The sequence below is a fragment of the Nothoprocta perdicaria genome, unplaced genomic scaffold (genome assembly GCF_003342845.1).
Source record: "Nothoprocta perdicaria isolate Ctin4 unplaced genomic scaffold, notPer1 scaffold_33, whole genome shotgun sequence".
In the NCBI taxonomy this organism is placed as follows: Eukaryota; Metazoa; Chordata; class Aves; order Tinamiformes; family Tinamidae; genus Nothoprocta; species Nothoprocta perdicaria.
Genome location: NW_020455566.1, coordinates 4,098,685 through 4,126,118, shown reverse-complemented (window position 1 = coordinate 4,126,118; position 27,434 = coordinate 4,098,685). Strand labels below are relative to the sequence as shown.

The window sequence follows — 27,434 nt, the reverse complement described above, 5'->3', positions numbered from 1 at the left end:
GGAGCTAAAAGCAAATTCTCAGAGCTTATAACCCAAAGAGGCCACTATGTCACAGCCCTGCCCTTCTATCTACTGCATTCACCCACTCACTYATGAAACCAAGCAGCTGATTTTACTGAAGCACAACGTGTATCTCACTAAAACATTTTCCAACAACACGGCCTCCAAGATGAATGTGACCTACTTGGGAAGAATCAGGAGGGCTCCTCTATTGGAAATCCAGCCTTACACACATGGAAGAGTCTGAAAGGGTTAATAATCATGTGGCCAAAGTACATGGCTTTTTCCAAAAAGCTTTTAATTTCTTCACCCGAAGTTTGTTAGTAAACTATACAGCCATTGGATAAGAGAGAAAGTTTCTGCAAGAATTAATGATTGGTTAGAAGAGGTAGGGGAGAATGGTCTAATCTTGCAAAGGAGAGAGGTTACACCACAGGGATCTGCCCTGGGACACGCACTGCTCAGCATCCTCACAAAAAAAGATTAGTGATGTGAGAAAGTTTTCAAATGAGGAAAGCTTTCCACGGAAGGCAGGACCCTGACAAATGGTGCAGAACTCCAGAAAGGACTTACTAGACTGACAGCAATAAAATGATAGATGAACATGTATCACTCGTGAAATAAATGAAAATGCTGTCAATAAATACAAAGCACTGAGCATGGAGAAAGCCATTGTTAACTTCAGATATAAAAAGATGGGCTTTGAGCTGACTCTGAGAGATTCAACTTTGGAAAATCAGAGATGAGAACACTGGATGCCACAGTAGAAGCCTACTGAATGTAAGTCCTTATTGCACTGTTAAAACACACACAAAAATAAATATAACTGTCCCCAGACTTGCAAATGATCCCTGGATTCTCGTTTCCACGAAGTTACGGTTTATCCAGTGTCCTCAACCAAGGCTAAGTTACACCTTAGCCCTGTTATATCCGGAGCTGTCTGGCCTGTGCCAAAGGAGCTACCCCAAGTCCGCCCCTCCCTGATCCTGTTAAGAAACCYTTTGATCCAACTGAGTATTTTTAAGAGTCCCTTCATACCACTTTGACTCTTCTACTTAGCATAAAACGTAAAACATCTTTTAATGGGTTTAACCAGTTACCAGCCTTAGTTCAGGCACAACTGGATTCACAGTAACCCTCAATGCACAATTCCTTTCCTTTTTGGCAATGCAACTGGGCAATTCCAGTTATTATTTTTTATAGCRTACAGAGCAATGAAGGGTGACATACACCTTATATCTACACTTTTCAGTGAGCTCTGGGTAAAGTAAAATCCCCTTCTGAAGTCTCTCCGGTAAGAGAACCCCCCAGGAGTACTTGGGGTCAGCACAGCCCCGTTCTGCTGATGCCAAAACAAAGACAAGTGACTGGCTCCTGATCAGAGACAAAGACAATRACAACGCTGTGAAGAACAAGCATGTCCAAATCAACCTCCTTAGCAGAAGTAATCTTCAGCTTAATGCTGAGCTTACACATTTATTCATGCCTCAAGAAAATCACATCTTCATCTCTCTCCAGCAAAGGGAAGAGATTAACTGCTTTGTATCCACTGGTAGYGTTATAAAATGAGCATGTAAACTGAGTCATACACTTTTTTTTTCTTAATAAAAATACTGCAAACATTAACATTTGTTAATACGAAGGGAACACTAAGGGAAGGTGTCATTATGACTGTAGCTATTTAAGCAGTCAAGGGAACTTCTCCCCACGTAGCAGCTCACAAACCCCTCGGCTCTCAGCACGTTTGCGGTTCCTCATCTGTACAATCAACCAGGAATGTCTCACACTGGGTGGAGCGTGGAGGAGCAGCGTGCTGCTTCTTTAGCCTCTTCTTCTCCCTGCCATCCTCTCTTCTCATTCACAGAGGCAAAGCAAAGGAACAAAAAGTGTGTTGGGAATGGACCAGGAACGTGGATTTATAACACAAAGAAAATGGCAGTTCTGGACAGTGGGGCTACATTTGCTTCTGGATCAAGGGATTTTAGCTTGTCAATTTGGACTGCATGGGAAGCCCTCACTGGAATTATAGCCCACCATGGGATAGCCTCCTCATTTATTCTATATATAGTATCCTCACCTCCCTCTGAGACATAGTCATAAGTGCATAGCAGTCTCTGCAGCTCATTCTCTATAAATCTGGCAGCGTGCGATTGCACTCTCAGGGCTGTTGTTTTTTCTTTTCTTTCTTCAATGCTCAGACAACTTAAGTTGGGGTTCAGTTCTGCAAGGTCAGTTTAATGCATAGCTCAAAGCACAACAGCTATCAGCTCCTCTTCCTAAGCCAATCACCAGGTCAGAGAACAAGAAGCTGCAGCCATCCTCCTTGAGCACACAGTTTCAACGCAAAGGACAAGAAAGTGCCTRTGATTGCCCTTGACACATTCTGCATGAACAGTTTCCCTCCAGGGTCTACCCCAAAGTGCCTCTGGTCTCATTAAACTGGCTCCATTGCACCCTGGACTCTTGCTTGTTATGATTCCTCTCTTAGTCAYGTCTTCTCCAGTCTTCTGCAAAAATAAAGATCTTGCAATAGTGTCTATTTTTTTTTAATTGTCTGGGAAGCAAAACTATGGAATAAAATCAGAGAAAGTGAACTATGTGTAAGGTCAGGCACAAAGGAGCCACTTCTATTTGAAGAATGGGCTCAGTAGAGCTGAAATTCAGGCATCTGACTGAAGGAACGCACTGGTGGGTGGTGGAAGGCACACGTGAGCAATCACGGTGTTCCAGGAGTTGCAAGGCCAGTATTTATTAGCTAAATCAGAAGGAAAGCAAGTTAAAATCTATGAACATTAGTATTCAAGGCGGATTTGATTACAGTACTGCTCCTGCAGAGACAGTTCAGGCAGACTGGGATCTTCTCCTGCATTTAAAGTGCCCATGGGCATGTTGTGAATAGCACAGCAGCAACTGCAAGAGCTCAACTGTGAATCCCCAGAGTTACCCAGTGGCCTGTACACACGCAGAGCTGGGGCCTTCTGGCCTGTCACAGACACTCACAACCCAAATAAATTTATTTCCCTAATTCAGGGAAATAATTGTATCATATCTATTTCATGGTGCCATGGTCTTAGGATGTAACTAACATGCAGACTAGGTAAGACTTAAACTWGTGTGGGCAAAGTCAAACTAAGCTGAGCTAAGCTGTGGCAGCACAAGGTTCACTAGTTTCTTCATTCACAGAACCACATTCTGCAGGAAGTCTGCAATGCTGTGACTACACTGCTATCAATATCCATCTAACTCCAGGACACAACTGAAGTTAATAAACGTGCCATGACAAGTCACCACAGACAACCTATCAACTGATCATGTCTTCCACCCCTCTTCTCATTCTCTATCTTAGGCGATTGGTTTCCAAAACCCCCTGTTAAGAATCAAAATGTTTCTACACCCTTCAGTACTCAGCACCGTTCTCAGGATTTCTCTGAAGCTCTTTTTTTAGCTTTGGCTTCCTGGTTAAATATTAGCCGAAYGCCTTGAACACATCAGTGCACAAAGAACAAGACTGGTGGGCAGGTGTGGTTTATTCCAGCTTCTGTTCTTTTTTTAAAGCTGTTCAAAAGTTATAAAAATATTTAAGATCAAGAGGAGAACTGTGAAGGCCTGGAAAAGGTCCTGTCTTGATAGTAAGTTCCTAGAGTCAAAAAAACCTACATGCCCTAGTAGCATCTCTCTCTGTTGCCCAAGGCCAAGGTCAGAACTGAGCTCGACAGCTTTTCTCTTCCCTCTCCAAAATAACAGAGAGGAAAAATAAATAAGCAGGTAGACGCTAAGTCATTAGGAGATGAAGTAAAGATGCTGATCCCAGTATCATGTAAAAATGAGTTTAGGGTACACACATTTGGATCAGGAGCATCTCTTCTACCTGTGCACAGGCTGCTTAGCTCAGTAATTGTCCACTAACCGTATATGAACTTTTAGGAACTTTTGTGAAAAGAGTTTGATCACCAGTCTGGTTCCTCCTACACTTGTCCCCATCCGAAGCAGCACCCCTATAAGCAGTGTCACTCTGCACTGTCACTGATGAGCTGGCATCTGCATGCTCRTGAAAGGCAGAAACTAGACTGGGAGTCTTAAATCCTTGATGTGGGATTCTGCTAACTCAACTTACTAATCATTCACTGTTTAAACACTTTGAGATTTGACTTTTTTTCCTGAGATTTGACTATCTTCCCTCTACCACATAAACGATCATCATCAAGCACAAGCAGAAAGCAATTCTGCGTCACATCCCACTAGCACAGGCACAGCTCAGGCACTAAACATCACATACCAAGAACCAACACATACACGCAGAGGCAAGCACTGAGCAAGTAGGCAGCTGGGGATCTCAACAGCAGGAGAAACCAAGCACAGAGAAGTGTTTTTACTAGTCAAAGTCCCTGCAGTAATAAGACCACAATCCTAGTTTTATTCACCCAAAGTGAAGGGTAGAAACTTTCCAATAGTGTTGCTCCTACAGAAACACTGTCTGATGATTCAGTAATGCTCTGAGATTTCAAAAAATTGTCTTGGATAGGAGGCAGAATGGAGAAGGGAAAGAAACATTCCGAATAAAATCCACATTTTGGGGGTTGCAAAAAGGTTTTATAATAAAATGAGGAAAATTCAAGGTGGGAGGATGACTATGACACTGGTATGAAGGACAGTGGGAGTATGGAAATAGATGTAACCTTGAGCTATGTAGAACTGGAGTCCTCCACTGTGTTTTTCCTAAGTTCGTTCCTCTCTTTTCAGAGGCTCTTGCTAGTGCCCAAAACATTGCACAAATACACCAGGTCTCCRACAAGCCAGGTATGTTGTTGTGAGTCTCGTGCACCATAAGCACCAGAATAGGGATGAGGGGGAGCAACTGTGTCCAGACTCCATAAGCACCCAGATCTCCCAAATCAATGTACTACTCCAGGACACACAACAAAGAAAGCCCACAGTTTTCTTATCCAGTCTTCCTTTTGTGCCTATGCTATGGGTTCAGAAACAACCTGCATTGACACCTTAACACTTGCAGCGTTATACACTTGTGGTCTTCAAAGTAATCCCTTCTCCTTGGTCCCTCACCAATTTAATTTCCTTGCTTTGCTCCTGCAGCCCCAGCAATCCTTCGATGAACACCTTATCCTGCAGAGGATACTTAGAATTAAGAGTTTATAATGATTTCACTCTATTAACTTTAAGAGCAGAGGAGGGATTGATGCTAAATATCAGGATTCTGTGCTTCAAATGGCTTAAGAGCTTGTTTGGMAGTTTCTGACAGTAACCTCAAAGGCAGCGGTGCTCATGTACTATAGCTGCGGGCACAGTGGATTTCATGGAGAAAAGAGATAATGAAGAACTTTTCTCTGCTACTTTCTTGCTTCTCTTGCCGTTGAATATGTATTCACCTATGGATGGTCCATASAGCACCCAACCATCCCAATACGAAAAGACATCACCCAGCTGTGTCACTCTTCTCATAGCTTCCCAAACTTGTCTCCATGTCTGTCAGCTTGCTGTATGAGCTTGAACACAATTCCTTTTTAACTGCAGAGTCCTGAAGAGACAACAGGGAATATTATCCCATATCCTCTATAAACACTGAAGCACTGGAGCCCACCTGAATATTACCCTGCCAACTTCTTCTGAGGAGGCACCTCCACTCCAACCTCAGAGGAGCAAGAGAAACTAAGTAACCTTAGGAAAAAAGAAAAGCCATAAAATATGTTACCTCTGCACCTGAGAAGAAAATCTAGGATTTTATCATCATCTTCACATGAAGACACCAARCAGTCAATAAACTGATGACATGGATTCAATAGTGGTAGGAGACAGAGATGAAGAACTTCATGAACTTTCTACTCAGGGACAACATTTTCTGCCTGCTGCCTCCTGGAGCCATCGCCGCCCAGTGCAACACCCCCGCGATGCCAGGCCAGGTCCTGCATCAGGGCTCCCTTTCCCTAGTAGCTCAGGCTGACTGTAAAACGCATGTAGCAGATGGCACGGCCACGGGTGGATAAGAGCTCCACTTCACAATATTCCCCTGGGAACTGTTCAGAACTTTTGCTCGCTTTGCAAGCAGAGGGAAACGCTGGAGCCAGCCAAGCCTACGGAGAAGAAGCCRTGCACCGACAGCTAGCAGCAGAGGTGGCAAGAAAGGAGTGGAGACAAGTGCCTGCTGATTCCTGTGCTGAGCACCAGGCTCTTCGCTACRCTCACTGCAACTTCTCATTGGCCTTGGTGCAGCAGCCAGGGGCACATTGCTCGCTAGGAGCTTTCTCTGACCTGCCTGGGCTCAGAGCTTCTCTGCCAGCTGGGCTTGTGCCAAGGTAGAAACTTCCCTCCCCAAATTCCAGCTCTCTGGACACAGCACAGAGCTGCTTCCAGCCCTGGCCTGTCGGCGTTAACGCTTCCACTGTCACCTCGCTCAGAGCTGSCATGAAACTGCTAGGCCCGCTGCTATTCATGCTCCACAATGGACCAGCAAGGGATGAAGAATTCACCCCTAGAAATAWGGCCAAGAAACTCTAGAGGAACTTGACAGCATGGATGACATTCRGCGATAATCCCAAATGTAAAAAATGGGAGTTCCAAATTGTAGGTTTTGACAGAAGCACTTGTGACCGGGCAAGTTGCTGCAATCTATGGGTGTCAGCAATCCCTTGTTTTAAAGGAGTTACATTTCCTTGCTGTCCAGCATGAAAGTAGTGAGTGTAGATGAATAGATGGAAGCAATGCTACCACAGAGGAGTAGATGAGCATGCTTGTTTGTGGAGGTGCAAAGTTCTGATCCAGGTATGGAGTAAATCCACTGTGATGGATTTGTTAGGACCKGAAAAGTGAGCTGTTTTTCAAGGGGCAAGGAAAGACCATTCCTGCCACAGTATTTTCCAAATAGCAAATCTGTTTGGAAAAATGAACACAGCCTCCAATGCTCAGTTAAACAACTAGGGTTTCTAAACACCTTGTGTTGAATGAGGTCAGACACAGTTAAAGTTCCTGACGCTGTAGTGTTAAACTCACAGAAACACATACATGTCTTTGACATTTAAGGCTGTTTGAAAGAAACAGTTCTGCCTGTTTTGTGCAAATTCCAATCTTGCAGAACATTTCACAAGCGCCCTCTCCCACAATCAACAGGTTTGAAAAGAATGCCCTTCATTTTTTTCAGTTTCTTCTAGCCAGCCTACATCCCTTTACCTTGTCATCCCCTTGGTGGACAAGGGGTAAAGACTCCTTAACCACAGGTCATCTTCCACTGGGTTTGATGTCCACTTCTCCAGAACTGGCCATCATCTCCCTGAGTGGAAGAGCTGAGGGCCACCAGACACCTTGCAGAGGTACCCACCATTCCCCCTATTTGGTTACTTTCCCCCAGGGGTTTCACAACCCTACATGCCACCAGCTACAGGAGAACGGAAAACAACTTCTGTTGGATCCTCTTCCAATGTGCACTTCATGGACTACAAAGGACTGCACATTACTCCAAACTGTGAAATTTCAATTTGGAAAAAAGAAGCAGACGCATCTCTTGTCTGCAAGACCATGTCTAGTTCATAGGGATTTTCCTTACACTCCCTTCCCTGCTGAGAGCAGGTGCCCTTGGAAACTACAATCATTAACTAGGCTCTTCTCTTTTTCTTTCTTCTCAATGATTTTTATCAATCTCACATTTCCCTCTTCAATCTGTTTTGCCCTGAACCTTAATAGTTGTACTTCAGTGTGTCTCCTACTCACTTCCTCCCCAGATGTGATTTAAAGTAAGTGATAATCCTCGTCTTTAGGTCTACTGGAACAGTGTTCTGGCAGCACTGAACTTTTTCTACTGTTCGTAATGGAAAATGACTCTCCAAAACAGCTTYCCAAATCTCTTTTCTGCTTATTCAGTGAGCTGAAAACACTCTTCTTACTTTTTCTATTTAAGAGCAATGAAAGTTTAACTTACTAGTGCATTCCCCAAGGAGTAGGAAATCTATAAAAATTAAAAAGCAGAGAAAATAAAAGTATYAGGTGACCTATGTATTTCGCTCACTCAACCTCTACCATTGCCCCAGTTTATAATTCTAACCAATGGACTAGTACAATGAGCAGATGAATCACACCTTCATCTAAACCTTGAAGCTCACAGATTGAGAAACACAACATTTTCTCTTTGATATCTGCTAAAATATCTGTTAAGTCACATACTGAGTCCACTATACGATCCAAAYGGAAACATCCCTGGGCCTGGCAGAGAGGAAGAATTCCTTCCCTACTCAATGGATCTTTGGCATCTTCTACTGATAAAATTGAGGATTGCCCATAAGTTGTATACAGTGCACCCTGGCCATGCTTTAGAGTGCTGTAATATCTAAAGAAAACAGGAAAGGCCATTTGCTTCTGTTTTGTCCTAACTTTGACRCTCTGACTACACCAGGCAACACGAAAGTCTAAAAGCCCTTCTGGAAAGTTTGGTTTAGATTCCCCACGCAACCTTAATTCATATTTTATATACATATTTTATGTATTCATATAAATATATACATATGTACATATACATATAGATACATATTTTATGTATATGTATCTATTCTATGTATTGGCAAGCTTTGCTTTCTATGACTACTTGATTCAGCCAGAATCACAAAGTAGCTAATGTTGGAAGGGACCTCTAGAGATCAYCTAGTCCAACCTCCCTGCTCAAGCAGGGACATCTAGAGCATGTGGCACAGGGTGGCATCCAGGAGGGTTTTGAAGATCTCCAGAGAAGGAGGCTTCACAACCTCTCTGTGCAGCCTGTTCCAGGACTCTGTCACCCTCACAGTAAAGTGCAAACATCTCTTCCAAAAGCAACGAAAAAGAGCTMATTTCTAAGTCTAAAGTGAACCCACAAGTCACTAGTGACTCCTACACAACATAACTTCATAACTCTCAGAGTAGAGGTCAAAACTGCAATCCAACACAAGATAGATCCTGTCCACTTCCACCTCCGATTCCTCAGTGCCCAGGGTATTTTTTAAGAGCACAGGGGCAAGAGGCATGAAAACTGATATAAAATGCTGGACACTCTGTGTGGTGAGAGATTGCTTGTTAAGAGCCAAAATTAGGAGAGGCCCATTGCTGATTTGGGTGGGAAGCAGTAGGAAGCTTGATGAACATCCATAAAAGACCTCTTCTCTTCAGGAAGGTTACARTGGCCTGGCTTTTCCAGCTGCTGCTGAAATAGCATGCAGAAGCCGAGGAAGGTCCTAGATAGGGTTTGCCTCATTTCAGCTCATCCCATAATCCCAAAAGAGCCTTCCCCCAAATTCCCCATCCCACAGGTAGATACAGAGCACCTGGAACAGAGGATTGGGATCACTCCTGACATCCTCCCTAGCTCAAGCTCTCACACTGAAATCCTCCCAAAGCCACGCTCCTTGCAGCAGGTATTTAGTTGAAATCCTCCCTAGCTCCATCCCAAGCTAGGAGCTTGAAGAAGCTGGGGACCCGGAGCCACCGAGCKCAGCGGAGCTCTCCCATCAAGCCACTGACCCTCAGGCGACTGCAGCACCAGTGTGCGGAGCCGCAAGCTGCTCCTCCTCACTGGGAGCCCTCCCTTTCCTCCCCTCACATACGTGCACCCTCCAGAGCGCCCTCAAGCAAGGCTGGCCAGGGCCCAGCTCCACCCATGCCCCATCCAGCAGCTCCAGCCAAGCCAACAGTGCCAAGGGTGGGAGGCCCTAAGGTGCCAGGAGCCAAGCTGGGATGTGCAGAGAAGTCCTGCTCTCCTCCACCTCCACTGGCAGCAGCCACAAGGGACAGATTAGAGTTGAATTAAGCTACCAGTATTAAACAAASACGCCTGGCCTCTTTGAAGTTCTGCTTCCCCTTAGCATGATCTCACTTGGTGAGMTTTTTTTTGTTTGTGAGGACATTTAGAGGACTTTCTGGTTGTCCCAAGTGCTGCACCTCACCCTCCTTGGACCTTGTGGTCTACCTGGTGTAACATTAGCTCGGTGTTTGCTGCAGTTAGTACTGACAGTTCTGCACAGCAATTTCTCCCCTTTGGGAAGGGAATCTCCCAAACCTCACTGTTGCCTTTCAGGCTCTGTGCTGGCACAGAAGGAAGCTTTATTGAAAAATTCCCTGAAATTACAGGAAATAGGGATCCCTTTATGGCAAAGCCTCTTGCAGCCCCCCTCAGAAGAAGCACTCACTGGAGGAAAAGGGCATTTGAGCTTGAAGAGTAAAGGGACAAGGCAGGAATTGAATTACAGAAAGAGAAAATTCTCAGTGCTGCCTTCTCTTGGTTTAATGCCACAAAGTAGAAATTGAAAGTCTGGGACAGCAAAGGGAGGGAGGGAAGGAAAAATCTTGCCTTGGAGAGGAAAGTGCAATCCTACAAAGACAACTCAGATCCTGACTCWGTGGCATTTCTGAGTCGTGCAACCTCTTCAAAACTCTGCTCCAGCCCCAGCTGTTGAAAAATATGTCCAAGAGAGCAGAAAGGTCCCTGCAAGCGAAGGCTGCCTGCAGACGGGAGTGGGGAGACGCTCTTTTAGAAGCTCTTATTTTATTTATTTTATGCACTTAGGAATTGCACACTGGCTAATGCAAGAAGGAAACTCTGTCACTGCCAACCAGGGCAAACAAATGCTTCCTAAGAAGAGTTCAAGTTATCACAGTGTTGTCCCCACAAATGGGCATTATTTCTGGAGACTCATCCTGCTTATTGTGCTGGTGCACAGCAGAGAAAAGCCTGAAGGGAGCACAGAGCTACACACACGAGACAGATATGCTGCAAAATGGACAGTAGATCTCCATTTCTCCTGCCAATGTGACTTCTATATCGCACTTGAAATCTTGCATCCTCAGAACTCCCTCAATTTGCTTGGAAAAAAAGCTCCTACCCAACTCAAAAATATCGTAGCCATTTGTGCAATATCTGAGAAGTGCCTAAAAGAAGCTGGGCAACAACTCCTGATTCTAGAGTCACTGCTGGAGAGCTCGAATGCTGSCTTTGAGGATTATACAGCAGCTTCATGGAGCCTACAGGGTGGCAGCAGGCAAGATGCAAACAAACAGCAGGGAGTGAAGGAGAGGCTGGGAAGATCAAGGCTGAATGCAGAAATCCAAGACAAACACTGTGAATGCCTTTCAATTCCGAGTCATCACACAAATCTTCTGACACAAGGGAAGCACACAGCTTGGCTCGGACAGATCATGCAAGACTTCCTCAGGCCATCCACCCCGACACGAGCTCTGCAACACTGACAGCAGAGCTGGCTCACACCAAAAGACAGCCGGCAAACTCTAGCTATCATCAACTGMCCCTCCATTTTTCAAGAGGATCAGTCCAATCTAAGAATCCTTCAGGCTAGGYGGACAGGTTGCTCTCTTGCTTCTAGCTTTATTTACAAGCACTCACTGGACTTGCCAACCACCACATTCATGCCAGAAGGCAGTGGATGGGGACAACAGCTCCTGCGTCCTTAARCACAAATGCATTCACAGCAAGCTACAGACATCCAAAATGCTCAGCAGTCAATGCTCAGACATTTGAGCACTGACAGTCACTGACACAAAGTTTCCCAATGTCATTCTTAACCATGAAGTTATGACTCCACAAACAAGGCAGATATTACCTGGTTCAGATCTAATTTTTCCAACTTTCCAGGAGAGATTACAGTGTAAAGTAGAGCAAGGGAAGTGTCAGAAGTACGAACAGCTGCAGTCTGCCTTGCTGTTCTTGACTGGCCTCGTCCTCATCACTCTCACTATTTTTCTCCACAAGACACAGAGATACTTTAAAGATAAATACTGCCAAGATAGATGGTTCTAATTATTCTCTTATTATATCTCCAAATAGTCGACTCCAATTGGGCAGAACTTCCCTAGGACAGTGTGTGTCCTGGAGACATAGAAAAGACTCTGAGAAAACTCCTAAAAGGGAACAGAGATGAGCAATGTTACACAGTTACACTCCAGGAAAGAAGCTATCAGTCTGTCAGAAYAGCTGTGACGATGCTTTTGCTTCTAGGTTTTCACTTCACTGCTAATAGATATGATGATCTGTACCTTTTGACAAGGTTTTCAGGCAGTTTGCAACAGAGACATAGGAAGGGGGAAGGGAGTACTCTACTGYGTACCACGTAGCAGTAACAAAGCAAGAAAGAGCACCCAAATGTGCTTCCTTCTAGTCTCCACGTGCACTGCTGTCCTTTAATAATAGTTTGAAAGGAGAAAAAAGAGTGAGTTAAGCAACAATATGGGCCTTACCTTTTGTTCCAGGWGGCTGCAGATTATCTCCCGTCAGCGAGCACCAGCCTACGGGAAAGATGTCCCGGGAATCATATCGGCACCAGTAATCGAAGGCACCTCTCCAGCCATCAAATGTTATGAGGACCTCAGAACCTCTCACCTCCCCAATGGTGGCCGGGCAGATGAAGTGAGGGTTCTTCCTGTCCACTGCCTCCAGCTTCATACCTGTCTTGAAGAAGTTTTGGGATGGAGATGGTGGTTCCTACAAGGAGATTTTGAAAAGATGCTCAAAGAGAATATGCCAGTGCTTCCTCRGGCCAGCCTGCCCCTTCCATCAGCAAATTCACTTCCACAAGCAGGTGAAGGGAGCTACTGGTTTAGTTTTGATTCCGAATTTAGAAGTGCACAACCAGCTATGCAACCATTTGCCTTTTTAAGTCAAGAAATAACAAAATCCACTACTGGCTGCTTTGAGATCCCCAGGCTGACGGATCAAATCCAGACAGTGATTAATCACCATTGCCATCCTGTGACAATTCTGTCACACAACACAAAATAAAGCTCCAAATAGCTCACCTCATGGTTCCTCACAGGGCAAGAAAAGTTGAGATGTGACAGTCTTTCTCCATCACCTTCCCCCATCTTCAGCTTTGCTAGACATATGAGAAATCCACCAGTCATCCTCCCCTAGGGCTTGCTCTTCCTAAGCTTTTAGTTTCAGATATAATGATGCCACCCCAAGCATTCTGTACCACCGCATATGACACTACGCTGGCCTCTGTCGCTAAGTTCCCTAGGGAATAAGGATACTAATGAAGAAGTGCCACTGGCAGGGCTATCTCATAAGCAATAGATGGTGCTTGCACTCCTTGCTGTCTCTGGTACCATAAAATATTTCAGAGAGCTGCTGACTTTTACATTTGGCTTCTCCTGAATTTGAGTAGTACTTACAGCCTATCTAAAAAACGAGCAGAATTTCGCAAGCCCAAAYTTTGAAGTCCTTTTTTTGTACACCACAACCTGCATCTTGATATCTGCTACACAACACAGCTGCAAGAGATACAGCTCTGTCCTAGGTAAGCAGCAAAGTTGGGGAATATCTCTCTCTTTTTGGGGATCAATAGTTTCCATACAAGAAACCAGGTGCAATTTTGCTGCTCTGCAATAAAGGGGACATGTCATATGGATGTCTTCACAAACAGTAAATAACATACCTTGTGAAATATCCGGATAGGAGCCATCTCTGCTCCATTTAGAGTCTTCAGAAGAAACATAGGCCAAGAAGAGGCATTCAGACGAAAGCCTGTAGAAAAAGAAGAAGAAATGAAGACTTCAGGGTTGTGAGGAACACTGGATCAGGCAGCACATGCCTGTTCTGATGTGGACTTTCCAGCCTCCCCCTTTGCAGTGGGCATGCACCACTCCACACCATTCTCCTCTCCAGAACACTGAAGAGTCAGCTTTGACTTCTTCCTGATACTCTGAACACAAAATATGATGTTGCTGAAAAGAAACATCTGGAAACGGATACGCGATTGAAATTTTCCCATACCTTAACAAAACCCTTTATGTTGACCATACAGGCAGAATGCTTTACTTGAAACTAATACTGGTAACTTTAGCGACACTACTATGGAATGGTCTTAAGTCAGCAAGGGCACATTCAGATTGTTCCCCACTGTGGAACGTGAGCTTCTGGGTGGCCTCTTCCACCTTTCAGAAGTCAGCAGTGGGCAGCTAACCTGAAGAAACAGAGGCTGGGAAGCAGATGGAACCTGCTGTGGAGAAGCACAGGAAGGGATTTAYGGGATGGAAAAAGCAAATCCCCATGCTCTGAGTCTACAGCACTAAATATGATGGCACAACAGATCTGTGTCCACCAGTCAGCCCCGCTCCTTCCACACTCTTCGTGGACACAAAGCTGTTCTCCAGAAAGGCTTCTGTTATTAACCCAGAAGGTACCAGATGGCAATCTCCATTCTGCTTGAAAGGGCATAACAAATAAGAATAAGAAAGAAAGAAAGATCAAAGAGAAAGTAGAAAAAGACAACAATAAATGGTGAAAAACACAACACAGAATATGGCACGGAGTGTCCCACTGAAGATAACAAGCAGATATCTAACTGTACAGAAAATGCAGATCTGAAAACTATGAACACAAAAGGATTCAGACAGCACAAACATCATCTTTGCTAAAAGTACAGCTTKCTGTATAGAAACTGGTTTAAAACAGGGTATTTCTGCTGCTCAGCTGAACATGGCACTGCACTTTCTCTCTGCAGTGCTGTGAAATTAACCCTGGGATTGGACSCACACAGACAGGATCCCATGGAACTACAGTGGTGATCAATATCAGAAAGCAGGTGATAGTTATCCTCATCAGGGATGGGCATGAAGATTTCCTCCACAATATACTAACCCACCCCTCTGGCACAGTTGCAAGTGAGTTTTAATCAGAAATTCAATTACATTTATTGCCATCTGCTGGCAAAGCTCAGAAAAGACACAACAGGAATTTCTTCACTGTCAGAGTGAGAAAGGCAACCTATGCTTCCTGGGGAAGCTGTACAGGAGTGGTGAGGTGCAGCATCCTTGGATCAGAGTTTCCAAGAAACATCCGAAAAAGGGCAATATCCATCTCTACTATTCATTAGCTGGATCAGGTTCTGTTTATAGTAAATATGAAGGGAAAGGGTATAATTARATTTACACAGGTATTGCATTGTGAGCCATGATGAGTCACAACACAGATTTGCTTACTTGTTTCTTCCTTCTTCAGAAAGGCCGGCTCCAAAAGCCCCAGTGCAATTTTGCCTACAATTCCACCAAAGCTCACTAGAGTTTTTCCAGGAGAAATTGTAATTAAAAGTMTTTCTAATGGAACATTGCTTCCATTGCTATACATCAGATATTTGTTTGGGAATGTGCTAATTCAGAGAGTGATTTATGAGGGCATTGTAAAAAATAATGGGTGGTAGAATGCAAAATAAAGTTAATCTTGCTGCTGAGTCAGGAAAGAATCAGCAAATCAGCTCATCTTTTGGTTAGTGTCAAGATGTGTGTTTATCTGAAGATAAGACTGGAAGGCATGTTCGACTACCCAGGTTATTTATAAAGCTGTAGCGAAGTAAAGTTAAACAAACAAGTTGATGAAATGCCGCAAGTGTCTCTTCTTTCAAGACAGAACTTAAATCACTGGGAGCTTTTACAATCATGATGCTTCCCCATTAAATGGACTCAAACTAACCTTCAATTGCCCCAGCGACACGTGGGCACAAATGCACTTGAAGAGCAAGAATGAAAATAAATGTGCTCACAGTATCAGAATGAGCAGATACAGTAAGTGCACCAGCCCTAATTGCTCTCTGGGGTTATTCTCTATATCAGGATTTAGAGATCCCAGCAAAGAACCTCCACCGAGATGTCAGTGCTGTGCTCCACATACAAGAGCTGCAAGGGGAAAGCGCTGGCGGATGGTGACAGTTCTATGTTGTTCAAAGGGAACACCTTCAAGAATGATACAACTGCACACAAGATCAAAAGACTGGAGCAACAGGCAATGGTCTCTGGTAAGGCCACTGCTAGGGCTACAGACCCTGCTGCCCCTGTGGCTGCGTGTCTCTTCCCAGAAGAGAAACTTGGATTTGCTGTGTTCTTTCGCAGGCAGCCATTCAGGATCACCTTCATATGAGACAGAGGCTGAGAGAGCGGGGACTCTTCAGCCTGCAGAAGAGGAGACTGAGTAGAGATCTTATCCATGGGTATAAACATCTCAAGAGAGGATACAAAGAGGATGAGGCCAGACTCTTCAGAGTGAAACGATGAGACATAATGGGCACAAACTGAAGCACAAGAAAGTCTGTACATATGGAAAAACTTCTGTACTGTGAGACTAACAGAGCACTGGTACAGGTTGCCTGGAGAGGTTGCAGAGTTTCCAGTGATGGTGACATTCAAAAATGTGCAAGTCTGGACAGGGATCTGGACAATGTGCCTGAGGTGACCCTCTGTGAGATGAGRGATTGCACTAGATGACCTCCAGAGGTCCCCTCAAACATCAAGCACTCTGTAATTCTGTGAAAAAGCCCGCATAGTCACTGCATTCAATTTTACCGCCCAAACTCATGGGTCAGTAGGACTTCTGGTTATTCCTCTTTTGCTTCTTTGTACTCTAGGAAACTAAGTGGCTCTGGGACTTTTTTTTCCATATGAATCGCTGGAAAACAGCTTTGAAGTATGTAGGGAGAATTTCAGGAGGCACGTGAGTATTRTCAGCATATACTAAGCCTGTGCTTGGGTTGCAAAGAGGGCAAGCAAGTAACCAGCTTTCATCTTCACTCCAAAAAATATCCCCTCCCATGCCATGATGTGGAACTTAAATACAGASCCAGTATGGAGCACATCTGATTAGCAGCCCAAGCTCTACATTACAGCAGCAGGCAGGGGCAGGCCATACTCCCGTCCCAGAAATACAAACTGGCCACCATTGTCCCCGCAGATGCCACTGGTGCTCGACACTGGCCAGACAGAAGAGCTTCTGCTCACCAAGTGGAGGCTGCAGCATCCCRCCGTTCTTCTCACAGTTTCCTATGGGCTGGATTTCAGCCGAGTCCACCAGCCGCCAGAAGTCATTCTTGTTATCACTGCCATCGAGCCGCAGGCGGAGGCGGGCGCCTGTCAGACCCACCACGGTAGCAATGCATGTGGACGTGGTGTTCCTGGGGTCCTGGGCTTCTAGTTTCATACTGATCTTGAATTCATTGGTAGGTGGAGTGTATGACTGGAAAGAACGCAACAGGGACCCAGTAAGAGCCAAGGTTTTTAATATAGGCAGCATCCCAGGCAGAGGGTTAAGGTTCGGGTGCATCAAAACTGACGACTGATGACAAAGACTGACAGTATCCTCCAAGTACAGCACGTAGGCACCATATGGAAGCAAAAAAAAGTTCAGTGAGCCCTGGCAGATCTGTCAATCACACCACTCTTGTGTGGCACATAATCATGTAGAAACCTAGACCTGTCTTTTTCTCTCAGGCATCTTTTCAGGAGAATCTTCTACCTTCTACCCCAAGACCCAAACAGATACTACACTGAATTGCTGCCCTCTGTTCTGACTCGCACATGACATTCCAACTTGCTCCTGGATCGCCCTGCGACCCACTAACCCACACAATCAAGACACCCAAGGGGTCACTGTTCTACTCGCAAAGATCTAACGAATTCTGCAGAGACACTCCATTTTTGGACAGGATCCAGCAGAAATTTTATCATAGCCTACTCAGATCCTGTGTTTAGCAGAGAATAAGAAGTGCTTGGCCATTCCCATCCAGTTAAATGTCCAGTGCTTGGCCATTCCCATCCCATTCCCATCCATTCACTCAGAGTTAAACCTTATGTGCAGCTCTGTATCATCTGCAGTTTCTAAACATACTTGTTTAATATTTGCTCTAACACACTTGGGCTTTCTATTAAGTCTCTAATATTAAGCATTTTCTTGTGCTCAGGTGCAGAACTCTCTAGGTCCCAAGTWGATCATTCTCCCTGGCCTCTCTTGTTTCCATTCACTCTCTTACCTGCTTGAAGCAATGTGCAGGAGCTGGGATGGCACATGTTTCCTTCAGGTATTTATCCCAGGTGAAGTGACCTGAGATAAAAAAAAAAAAAAAAAAAGATTCAAATAGGAATTTAATAGGAATTTAGGAGAAAAAGCTCAGAGGAGGGACAGCAGGAGTCCAACGGTGAGCAGTATTTGGCTTCTTGAGAGGAAGTGCTCACAGGCAACATGTTTTCATCAAGTCTGATGTTTGTGACTACAAAAGACTTGTAACTGCAGCTGACGGGCAGAACAAAGCGCATGCTGCCTGCAGCATGTCACTGCTTCCCACGTAGGTCTGCAAGAAGTGAGAAGCGCAGTCTGTGTCGTAATCCAGGATACCCAGCAAAGACTGCAATGTCTGGTGCCTGCTAGAAAACTGCCCCTTAAAAGCCATTCTCTAAATGCTTGCTCAGTCTGAGCACTGAAGACATCGAGGAGTAAAAGCTAAAAGCAGCCCAAATCAACACAGAACTTTCCCTTCTGCCTTCGCTATGGTTCACACTTTAYCCTCTGAGACTCCTTGTCCATCATGCATACAACCTGCCTTAAGAAACAGTAGATGTGGACAGGTACCGCCAGCCTCCAGGTGTTGATTAGCGGGTAGGTCAGTAATTAATTTCCTAAAGTGGACACAAAGTCCACAGCTTAGGCAGGACTGAAAGCAGGGAACYTCCTGGCAGCAATTTACTGAACGGAGCACATCATATTCGCCAGCAAAGCTCCTTCACTTGAGCAGTGTTCGAGGAAGGGTATTTTATCATCGTCTGCTCTGCTCTTTCATGTATAGCCAGGCACAGTAACAGCAGAAGTCCATCAAGGGGAACCTGTTATTAAATGAGGAATTAAAAGCTCCCATGATCCAAGCAAATCATGACTTTTGCCATTTACACTGAGCAGCTGGGAAGGTATCCTTCCAGCATGACATTAGCTTGACTTCATCTGAATRGCTCCCAAGGGACCACTGCTTTCAAGTCATTTCAAGAGCATTGGAGGCAGCATAATTAAAGACTCAGTTACTGCTTCCTTTTTTCATGTCAAGCTTTTAATCGGTTTATTTTCAAAACAAAAGCTATTTTAGAGCCATTTTGGCCACCGCAGTGCCCACYGCATCTCTAAAAATTCAGACGTTAAGATCAACACACATTATTTTTGTTCTGTCTCATATCAGCCCTTAAGGGCTTAATAATCTATGAGTTCCAAATAAATAATAAACACAGCTTTCCTGCCACCCCCATGCAGATCACCAGCACTCCTTAAATACAGGGGAAAAAAACAGAAAAAAAAAATGAATTTCACTGCCATATTGGCTTAATGTATTTCTGTTTACAGATGCTGACAGCAGCTCTCCTTTCTTCAGAGTGCACATTTCCATCAGTTGCTGTGTATTTTCTTTTCCATCTGCAGTCTTGACCTGAGATGAATGAAGAAACGGAGTTTTTCACAGCAACAATTTTCCTACCAAAAATCCCCCATAATCTCTCAGGTTAATGAAACACACAAGTTCACACTCACGTGTCTCAATGAAACTCTTTATATGACTATTTTTTATGAATACTTTGTAACAAATATACAGCTCAAGTATGACCAAGATTGAACACAAGAGTCTATACAAAGCCTTGCACTCTTGACATGAAAATACCTGGACATATCCCACCCGTTAGCCTTGATTCCAGTCCATCCAAGCTTTTGTTCCTTTACCTTACCCATGATCGGACTCACACTTAGGAGGGCTGTGGCCCTGGAGCACAGAGGATGCTCATGGAGACAATATCCAGGGCAAGGAAGGCAGGCCTGAACAAGCTTCTCAGAAAGGATCGGCTGCTTTTGACAATTTGATTTTCAAAAAATTCACCCTCCCTTCAGCTGGTTTCAATCCCACAGTATTAAGGCTAGTTATGGTTTAATCGCTCCACTTTTCACTTACTGGAGCTCAATGAAATCATTCTGCTCCTGCAGAGCAGTTCACACTGTAGTAGAGATCAACACTATAAAATTCCAGGGGGAGCAGTAAATTTCTGACAGCTGTGTGCCTCTAAAAATGGTATTAGGACATGGAATCTATTTGAAATTAATTCTAAAGTCTGTTGGGATCCAACCATCATATGAAGAAGACAGACACAACACTAAGATTGCAATTACTTACAACTCACATTTACCTCCATTTCTGATGACTTATTTTGCACAGAAAAGCAGGAGCAGCGGGGAAAGACTTTTCTAAAGTCTTTGGTAGAATCTAAATTCTACCAAAAAATAGGAACAATATAGCAGTGTTAAGTCTTCCCTCCTGCTCCACTTGGCACTGATAATTTCTTTACATAAATATGGAATGACAAGCATAGTAAGATYGTGTTTCTTTTTCAGAGCTACTCACAAAACAGGACAGAAAATGCATGCTGAACTGGGAAACTCTCTCCCCTTTGCCTTAACACGAGAGAGAGCCTGGTACAGCATGTAGGGAATGGTTTTAAATAAAAATAGTAATAATATTGAGCTCAAAATACAACCTTTTTCAGACAGGAATTTCAAGCTACTCTCAAACATAATGAAATATGATGAACTTCAATCTAAAAGCTGCAAAACTAGGGCACAGAAAGAATGAGAAGAAAATGGCATAACACAAAAGTTGGGCTTTTTATAACAAAGGGAAAGCAGCCAAGAAAACAGGGGGAAAGAAAGCAGGAGATAGTTAAGACTCTCTTAACCAGGGAGCAAGGAACAAGTCCAGAGCTCTGTACCTGAAAAAGAGCATCTAGARGAAGACTCATACATCAAGGCTGGCTTGCCTTAACCTTAGTTCCTCTGATCTGTAACCAAATCCTGCTTGCTATATTGATCCAAATTCAATTCCAAACATATCTGTTCTAAAGCCTAACACACCAGATGTGCTAATCTAATAAGAGACTGATACGCTGAGTGCCAAAGCTGCTGTGTTCCTGCTGATGCCACTTTCCAGGCACGCTGCATGCAGAGATGATAAAGCCACAGGGAAACTTTGGAAATATCTTGCTTGGCTTTCTAGTTAGCAAAAMCTATCTTGTATTTTATATCCTCTCAATATCCTTATTCACATTAATACATAAGAGGTCTTACTGAGGTGAGACAGTRTATGTTTTGACTTTGAGATGCTTGTGCTGTGTTTGGCCCAGGTACATGGCCACTGGAAGATGGTTTCCGAGCGTCTATCAAAAAAGGCTCGTAGCTTTGCTCCAATTCCTAGCAAACTCTGCTTTCTGAAAAACTAGCACTTCAGCCAGTGCTAAAACGTACTTTTTACTGGTGATGAAGCAGGAATGCCACGGACAGAATGGCGTTAAGAGGCCAAACCTTCTCTCTGAAAAGCAAAGGGGACCGCTTGGCCTGCAGCAGTTGTTGGCTTCCAGTAAAATATATAAATTGTCCTGTCAATCCAGAATTCACCTGCTATTTTCACTGGTGTTTGAGTTCTCTTCTGCTCCTCTAGCTCCTCTTGCAGAGTACACCATATTCTCATAAAACCAGAATGGTCATTCATTTAACTGGACCTTGTTCCTCAGTTCTGCGTACATCAATTCTCCTTTACCGTAAAAAGTGAGAGAAGACATTCAACAAGAAACACCACATTGCTGGAATCACCACTGCGATCTAAACATAAGCAAGGACTGTAAACCTATATGATTCCCCATAAAGCAGCTGCAAAAATGCCTATTAAAGGTGGCTGTTGTCACCTTTTAACTTTCAAAAATATTTATTACAGATTACTCTACATAATACAAGCAGTCAAACTCCAGTAGTTGCGAACAATGCAATTCTGCACCCTCGTGTTTGTATTCTCRTGATGTTGCATTTACTGTTTGTCTTCTGCCCAGAATTTAAATGGAGTTTCTGTCTTTAACTGAAGTCTGGTTTGGCTTCCATTAGCATTTCAACCCCTAAGGAGTCATCAATCCAACTGAAATGATACATGTGCTTTTCAGKTCACATCTGTGAAGGAGAACGTGCCCTACCCAGATCAAGGCATCCCATTAAAGTCTGCATCCCATATGTGTGTCTGCTAACTACTACCAAGGCAGCACATGAAAGCAGCACAGTATGAGCAAACTCGGTATGAAAATGAGCAGTATTATCATCTGTGCTCACAGACCCGAGCACAACAGGGGCGATCCTCAACAACGCGGCACGATCTTCCAAGAAGCCCRGCTCTCTCCTTGTGATGGCTCTGTTCCTGTGCTTCCTGTTTTGGTTTTTGTTTGGAGGCAGTTTGTTAACCTATATATCTAGTTGTGCCTTCTCCGTCAGTAACAGCTAGAACTGATAACAACACTACTTACTCCACTGTCTTGCTCAGAAAAAGTACTAGAACCAAAATTGCTAGATTTCAGATACCAACACACTGCCTGCTTTGCTTCTGTTCAAAGGTGTCCAAATTCCATTTTAACTTTGAGAAAAATAAAATCCCATCATGGTGTACCATGGAGAGCCATTTGGCAGCAAGCAGTGGTAAACGCCTGCTCTCTGCTATGTAACCCAGCTTTACAGGCCAGGACGTGCTGGTTAGCRCTCCTCGCAGAGGGGACATCCTCACCGAGGGCACTCACTGAGCACACAACACATAAAGCAGCACATCTACAGCACCCCYCTTCCACTTCTGAGATTTACTGAGGCGCTGAGACTGGTGCACAGGATTATCTTGAAGGATAAAAAGGACGTGTGCCTCCATATGAATTTCACAGGGGGCTCCATTTCAAGTCAGCCTTGTCACCAAACAAGTGCCAGGCCTCGGATACACGGAGATGGTACAGGGTGAAACAAAGAAGAACCTGCAGTGGAGCCCTCAAAGCCCTGGAGATGGACTGCACACAGGCCACTGAGCTGGCCTGGTGCCCTGCAACAGCATCTAGCACTCAGCAGGTGCAGAGGACACAGGACTTTTGCCAAGGTGCTAGAGAGATTCCTTCCCTTGTGGATGGTGCTTCTGAAATTGTGATCTGCAGGATTTCAATAGAAAGGCAGATAAGCACTGATAAGCTACAGAAAAGACTGCTGAAGTTTGATAGTGGTGASAGCCCAAAACATCTGAGAACAACAGGCCTGAATCCCACCTCAGGGTCCATGCTAACTGAGCCCCCAAGGCACAACAGCCACTTCAGCTCTCATGGGGGCTCAAGGAGACACCAGAGTGCCTTTCATGAAGCCAAACAGGTTTCCCATCAGAAATGATTTGTCTCCAATCATTTGGAGCATTTCATCACTAAAGCAATGCTTTAGTTTCTTGTGCTTCTACAATGTGGAAAATCTGGACATCAACTTTGAAATCTATGTTTACAAGCAAAATATGGTCTAYATTATACAAGCCTTATGCTAACTCCATGCAGTTGGAAGTTGCCTGCATATCCCCCATGAGAGATAGCAGGAACTGTCAGTCTGTAAATTTAATCTGCAGATGCTCTGCATAGGACCACAACGTGCCCTGTTAATGAACTGCATAAGCCATGATCTCCACGGGGAAAGAGGAGTGCTTGTGCTGCTACCTCCATCRCTTGCCCTTAGCTCTTGAAGACTCTACCAGCTGGGCTGACTCCCAACGGGCTCCTGGCTGCTTGGGTGGGAGCCAAATTCTTGCTGCAGAGGAAGAGGGAATGTGCAGCATTCAGTGGTCTGAAACTATTGTACCACATTCACCTAAGGCTGTGTTAACCACTTCTCTGAATGTGCAAGAACAGTGTGTGTAGGAGTTAGGAAGTCCATTACACCAAGGACAGATAAAAATATGGGCAGAATCACCCATATGGCACTCAAGATTGGACAATAAGAAACAGATACTCTCTCTCTTGCTTAAATGAAAAATGAGTTAGCTCGTTACGAAGGTGAAACATATTTCTTACCTTGGTATTGGGAGGGAGATTCTGATGGGCGGCTGTGCTTGTGCTTTTTACCATCCTTCCAGTCTATGGCTAATACAAGAAAAAAAAGCATCTGYATCAGTGCAAGAAGCTCAACGATGCTCTCCTCAACATTAACCAGTCACGTCACATTCTCTACATGTGCATGTACATGTGTGTCTCGGATGAGAAATGACCTCCCTGTCGCAGATTCAGGTAACACAAGTATCTACAGCCAATTCCACCCTGCTTTGGACCTCAAGTCTGTTTCCCAAAGACTGACACAGCAAGAAACAAGGGCTCCCATCCCCACCTCCAGCAGCCTTCAGCCAAATGAAACTCTGACAGAGCAGTGTGCCCTACCCCAGCTTGCATCAGTCAGCCTTCCCTGAGCAAGTCACTCATCGAAGGGGACTATTCCACRCACTGACTAATGCACACCCAGCAATACCTTTTAGCTATTACAGTCTGGGCTCATTTRTTTTACATAGAATTTTTAAGGCACAAAAATGAAAAGAAAAGAAGAAAAAGAAATGTAAGARAAGTTCTAAGTTCTCTTCACAAGCAACTGTAAAAAGGCAGGTTGTAAGCTGCTACTAAGCGACCTGGAGGATAAGCTTGAGCTGTTTAAAGTGGCTTCKGAACCATTATTGTTGCAATCTTCTCTTCCTGACACCTCTTTTCCAACACAAAGGACAAGAAGATTGCATGTATGTTTTCTCTCTCAAATGGAGGGGGACATATGGAGTACAGTCACGGCGTCATTAGAAGCAGACTGGCTAAAAAGCTTCCTCAGAGACAAAAAAAAAAAAAAGAAGAAGAATGAAAAAGCTGGAAGGAAACCCTTGCTCTAACTGTGTTCTGATGAAGGATGTTACTCTGCCATCTCCTTAAGAAAACAAGAATAAAGGACATGAAGTATCAAAGTCAGAAACAAACAAAAAAAAAAGACTCCTATGGTTCCTAATGCTCTTCTCAGACTCTATCATGTTRTGTTTGTGCACTCAAATGGACATTTACTTTAGGGAGCCTACCACCCTATTCTGCAGCTTCAGTTCCATTTTGTTGTTCATCTCACAGATGTCAAAACCCTCGTTATGCAGGCTGCAAAATGCAGCGAAGGGAGGGAGAGGCCAAAGCAGTGCAAGAATTCCTGGAGGCAAATTACGTTCGCCAAGAACAAAAGCAAAAGTCAAATGCATTATTAAAGAAAAAAAAAGACGACAAAAAATTGAAGCAGGTAAGTAGGACATGAGCCCAACTGCATGTGATACAGGTGTTGGTCACGCGTGTGACACTGCAGCCACCCTGCTCCACGAGACAGAAGATGGCAAGCTGGGTGCACACGAGGCTGGACCCGGGCAGGCAGGTCCGAGGCTGCGCTGCTCACTAATCAACCTTCCTCTTTTATTAGCAAGCTCCCCAGCTGCTTCACAGCTCTCCTCCGGCCCTGTTTTCCTTCATTTATTTTCTCTTCATTAAAGGACAAGCTGCACTGGAGAGGGGGTAATGCATCTGTAAGATGAACCACTGGCAAAGCAAACGAGACATTGAAAAAAAAAATAAAATAAAATAAAATAAAATAAATAATAATAATAATAATAATAATAATAATAATAATAATAATAATAATAATAATGGGAGAGAGAGAGAGAAATCAAGCACAGAAACCTCCTGAAATAAACCCTGCACGCATGTAGCAGATGTGAACAAAGAGCTGCAGAGGATGTTCCAGCCTCAGCCCTTCTCCCTTCCCCCTTCCTCTGAAGCAAGCGTGATGAGATCACTCTGGTCAAACGCACATGTATGGAACAACACTAAAGGAAATCGATATATTTTTAGTCAGCTAGTTTCAAGAGCAGAAAGCCCAAGCGGCCCAGCTGCACCCAGTCTGTTTGAGACTAACCCTTATGGTGCGGCAGACGGGACACAGGCACCACGCGGCAGCCACCCCGAGCCCTCCACGCTGCTGTGGCCATAATGGGCTCGTGCTGGGAGAGGAGAGTGTCTGCAGCACGTCTCACCTGCACGAGCTGGGCTGCCCGCGGGTTTCATGCCGCACGAGAAGAGGCGAGCGCCAGGCCAGGCCAGGCGGCTGCACGCTGGGCGTGTGGCCACCAGCCACCAGGCCCCGACCACTGCGGGGATCCTGTGGAGCTGCTCCCCTCTCAGCTCTTCTGAGGAGGAATAACTCTCTTCCCAGGACTCCATTTCAAATCAGGATACGACCAGGGTGTCCCCCACGTCTCTCTACTCCTCAATTGGCTAGCACCTCTCAGTGCAGATGAGCTACGTTCCTCGACTAGGCCAAGTGCGGCTGCTCACCTTTTTGAGGGCCTGGTTTCCGCATTATATCACCCGCCGCTGGCCTGATTCCAGAACTGGCTTGACCTTTACAGAACTGGAGGTACCTAGGGCAAAAGAAAGAAACGTGAGAGAAACTCCCCCCAGCTCCCAAGCCTTTGATGAGATGCAACATTAACGAATTATACAGCAAGAAGAAAAATATGAGCGCTGCCAGTGCAGGGTACATTAGAAACCTCCCATTAGAGGCAGGCAATTCACTGACAAGAAGGTGTCTTTCTTCAACGTGTGGACAAATTTAAATTTATGGCAGCAGAAAATGCATAAATAAGTGCTGAGCACATGCCAATCTCTGTGCTCAGGGTCCCGTGGGTCCCGTGTGCCAGTACGAAAGGGGAGGCCATTCCCGCTCACTAGCAAAGAGAGGCAGGGCTGAAATTTCTGTAAGGAAACACGTGGAAATGTAACATTACCTCTGGCAAAGCAGCACCACATTCCCCCCACATCAGCCTAGTGCTTGCAATTCCAGCACKTCACAGCAGTTCTGGGTAAGAAGGATGAGAAATTGGACGAGGAGACAGGAAATACTTTTGCTATTACTACTGCAAGAAGCGTCCAAGCTGTGTTATATTTTCTGCTGGTTGGATAAAAACTGGCTAGGCCATCCCCACTCCCCGAAAAAAAAAGAAGGATTTGCATTCTTGTTCCAAGCAAACGTTAYAGAAAATCAAACTTCTCGGGAGATAAGACCACTGCTCCCTCTATAACTAGTCTCAGAGGGCAGCAGAGCCTTCCTCGTGCAGCGAGCAATCCGCCAAATATTGCCAAACCCCAACAGAAAATATCTAAATGAATGGCTAAGTCACGAACAAGCCCTTAGGAAAGCGAGTTAGAGCATGCTTTGACACCACGCTAACTAATGACAGATTAATTGTGTCAATACAACCCCATTTTGTTCGCAGTGGGGCAGTCAGGCTGGAATACTGCAGCAAAAAGAAGCTGGAGCAGAATAGGGGGCAGAATTTTTGCTTAAAGGGATATTTACGGATCCAACTTGGCTGGACATTTCGATTTTGAAAAACAACCTTTCCTCTAAAGCTAAGAAAAATGAAGAATTTAATCCTCTGGAAAAATGTGAAAAGCTCACGCTTTCTACTCAGTGCTTTTAAATGTTAAGCAATCTCTGAAATAAGACTAAAGAAAGAAAAAAAGAAGCTGCTTTTTCAATCCAAACTGAACGGTACAAAGCAGCCTCTATTGCCTCTCAAAAAAGAGCATGTGTTTGGCTGTGCATACTTGTGAAAAGGGTAAAGTTTCTCTTCCTTATAATAACTTCAGGTAATCTACGTGTAAAAGCTTATTAACGATTTCTAACGCTTCTTTTCATAGTTTTTAGTTATTTTTATTAAAAACCTAACAGGCACGGCAGGAAAAGTCCTCCTGCCATAAAAGTCCAGGTGAAAGGCGCTATATAA

At 44.4% G+C, this 27,434-nt stretch overlaps 1 protein-coding gene across 3 annotated transcripts in view; it reads right to left on the bottom strand.

Moving 5' to 3' along the window:
• Positions 1-26,036, bottom strand: part of SCMH1 (Scm polycomb group protein homolog 1) — a 52,130-nt gene extending 26,094 nt beyond the window's left edge. For 2 of the 3 annotated variants that reach the window (XM_026043443.1, XM_026043444.1), the window contains exons 1-6: positions 25,981-26,036; positions 23,659-23,727; positions 17,775-17,845; positions 16,747-16,981; positions 13,416-13,504; positions 12,220-12,463 (exon numbers count right to left, since the gene is read on the bottom strand). In XM_026043443.1, coding sequence (XP_025899228.1) covers positions 12,220-12,463; positions 13,416-13,504; positions 16,747-16,981; positions 17,775-17,845; positions 23,659-23,727; positions 25,981-26,005 — 733 coding nt within the window. In that variant the 5' untranslated portion in view covers positions 26,006-26,036. Of the gene's footprint in view, positions 1-12,219; positions 12,464-13,415; positions 13,505-16,746; positions 16,982-17,774; positions 17,846-21,214; positions 21,246-23,658; positions 23,728-25,980 lie in introns of those variants that run through there. The other variant, XM_026043445.1, reaches the window with a different exon arrangement.
• Positions 26,037-27,434: the final 1,398 nt, after the last annotated feature.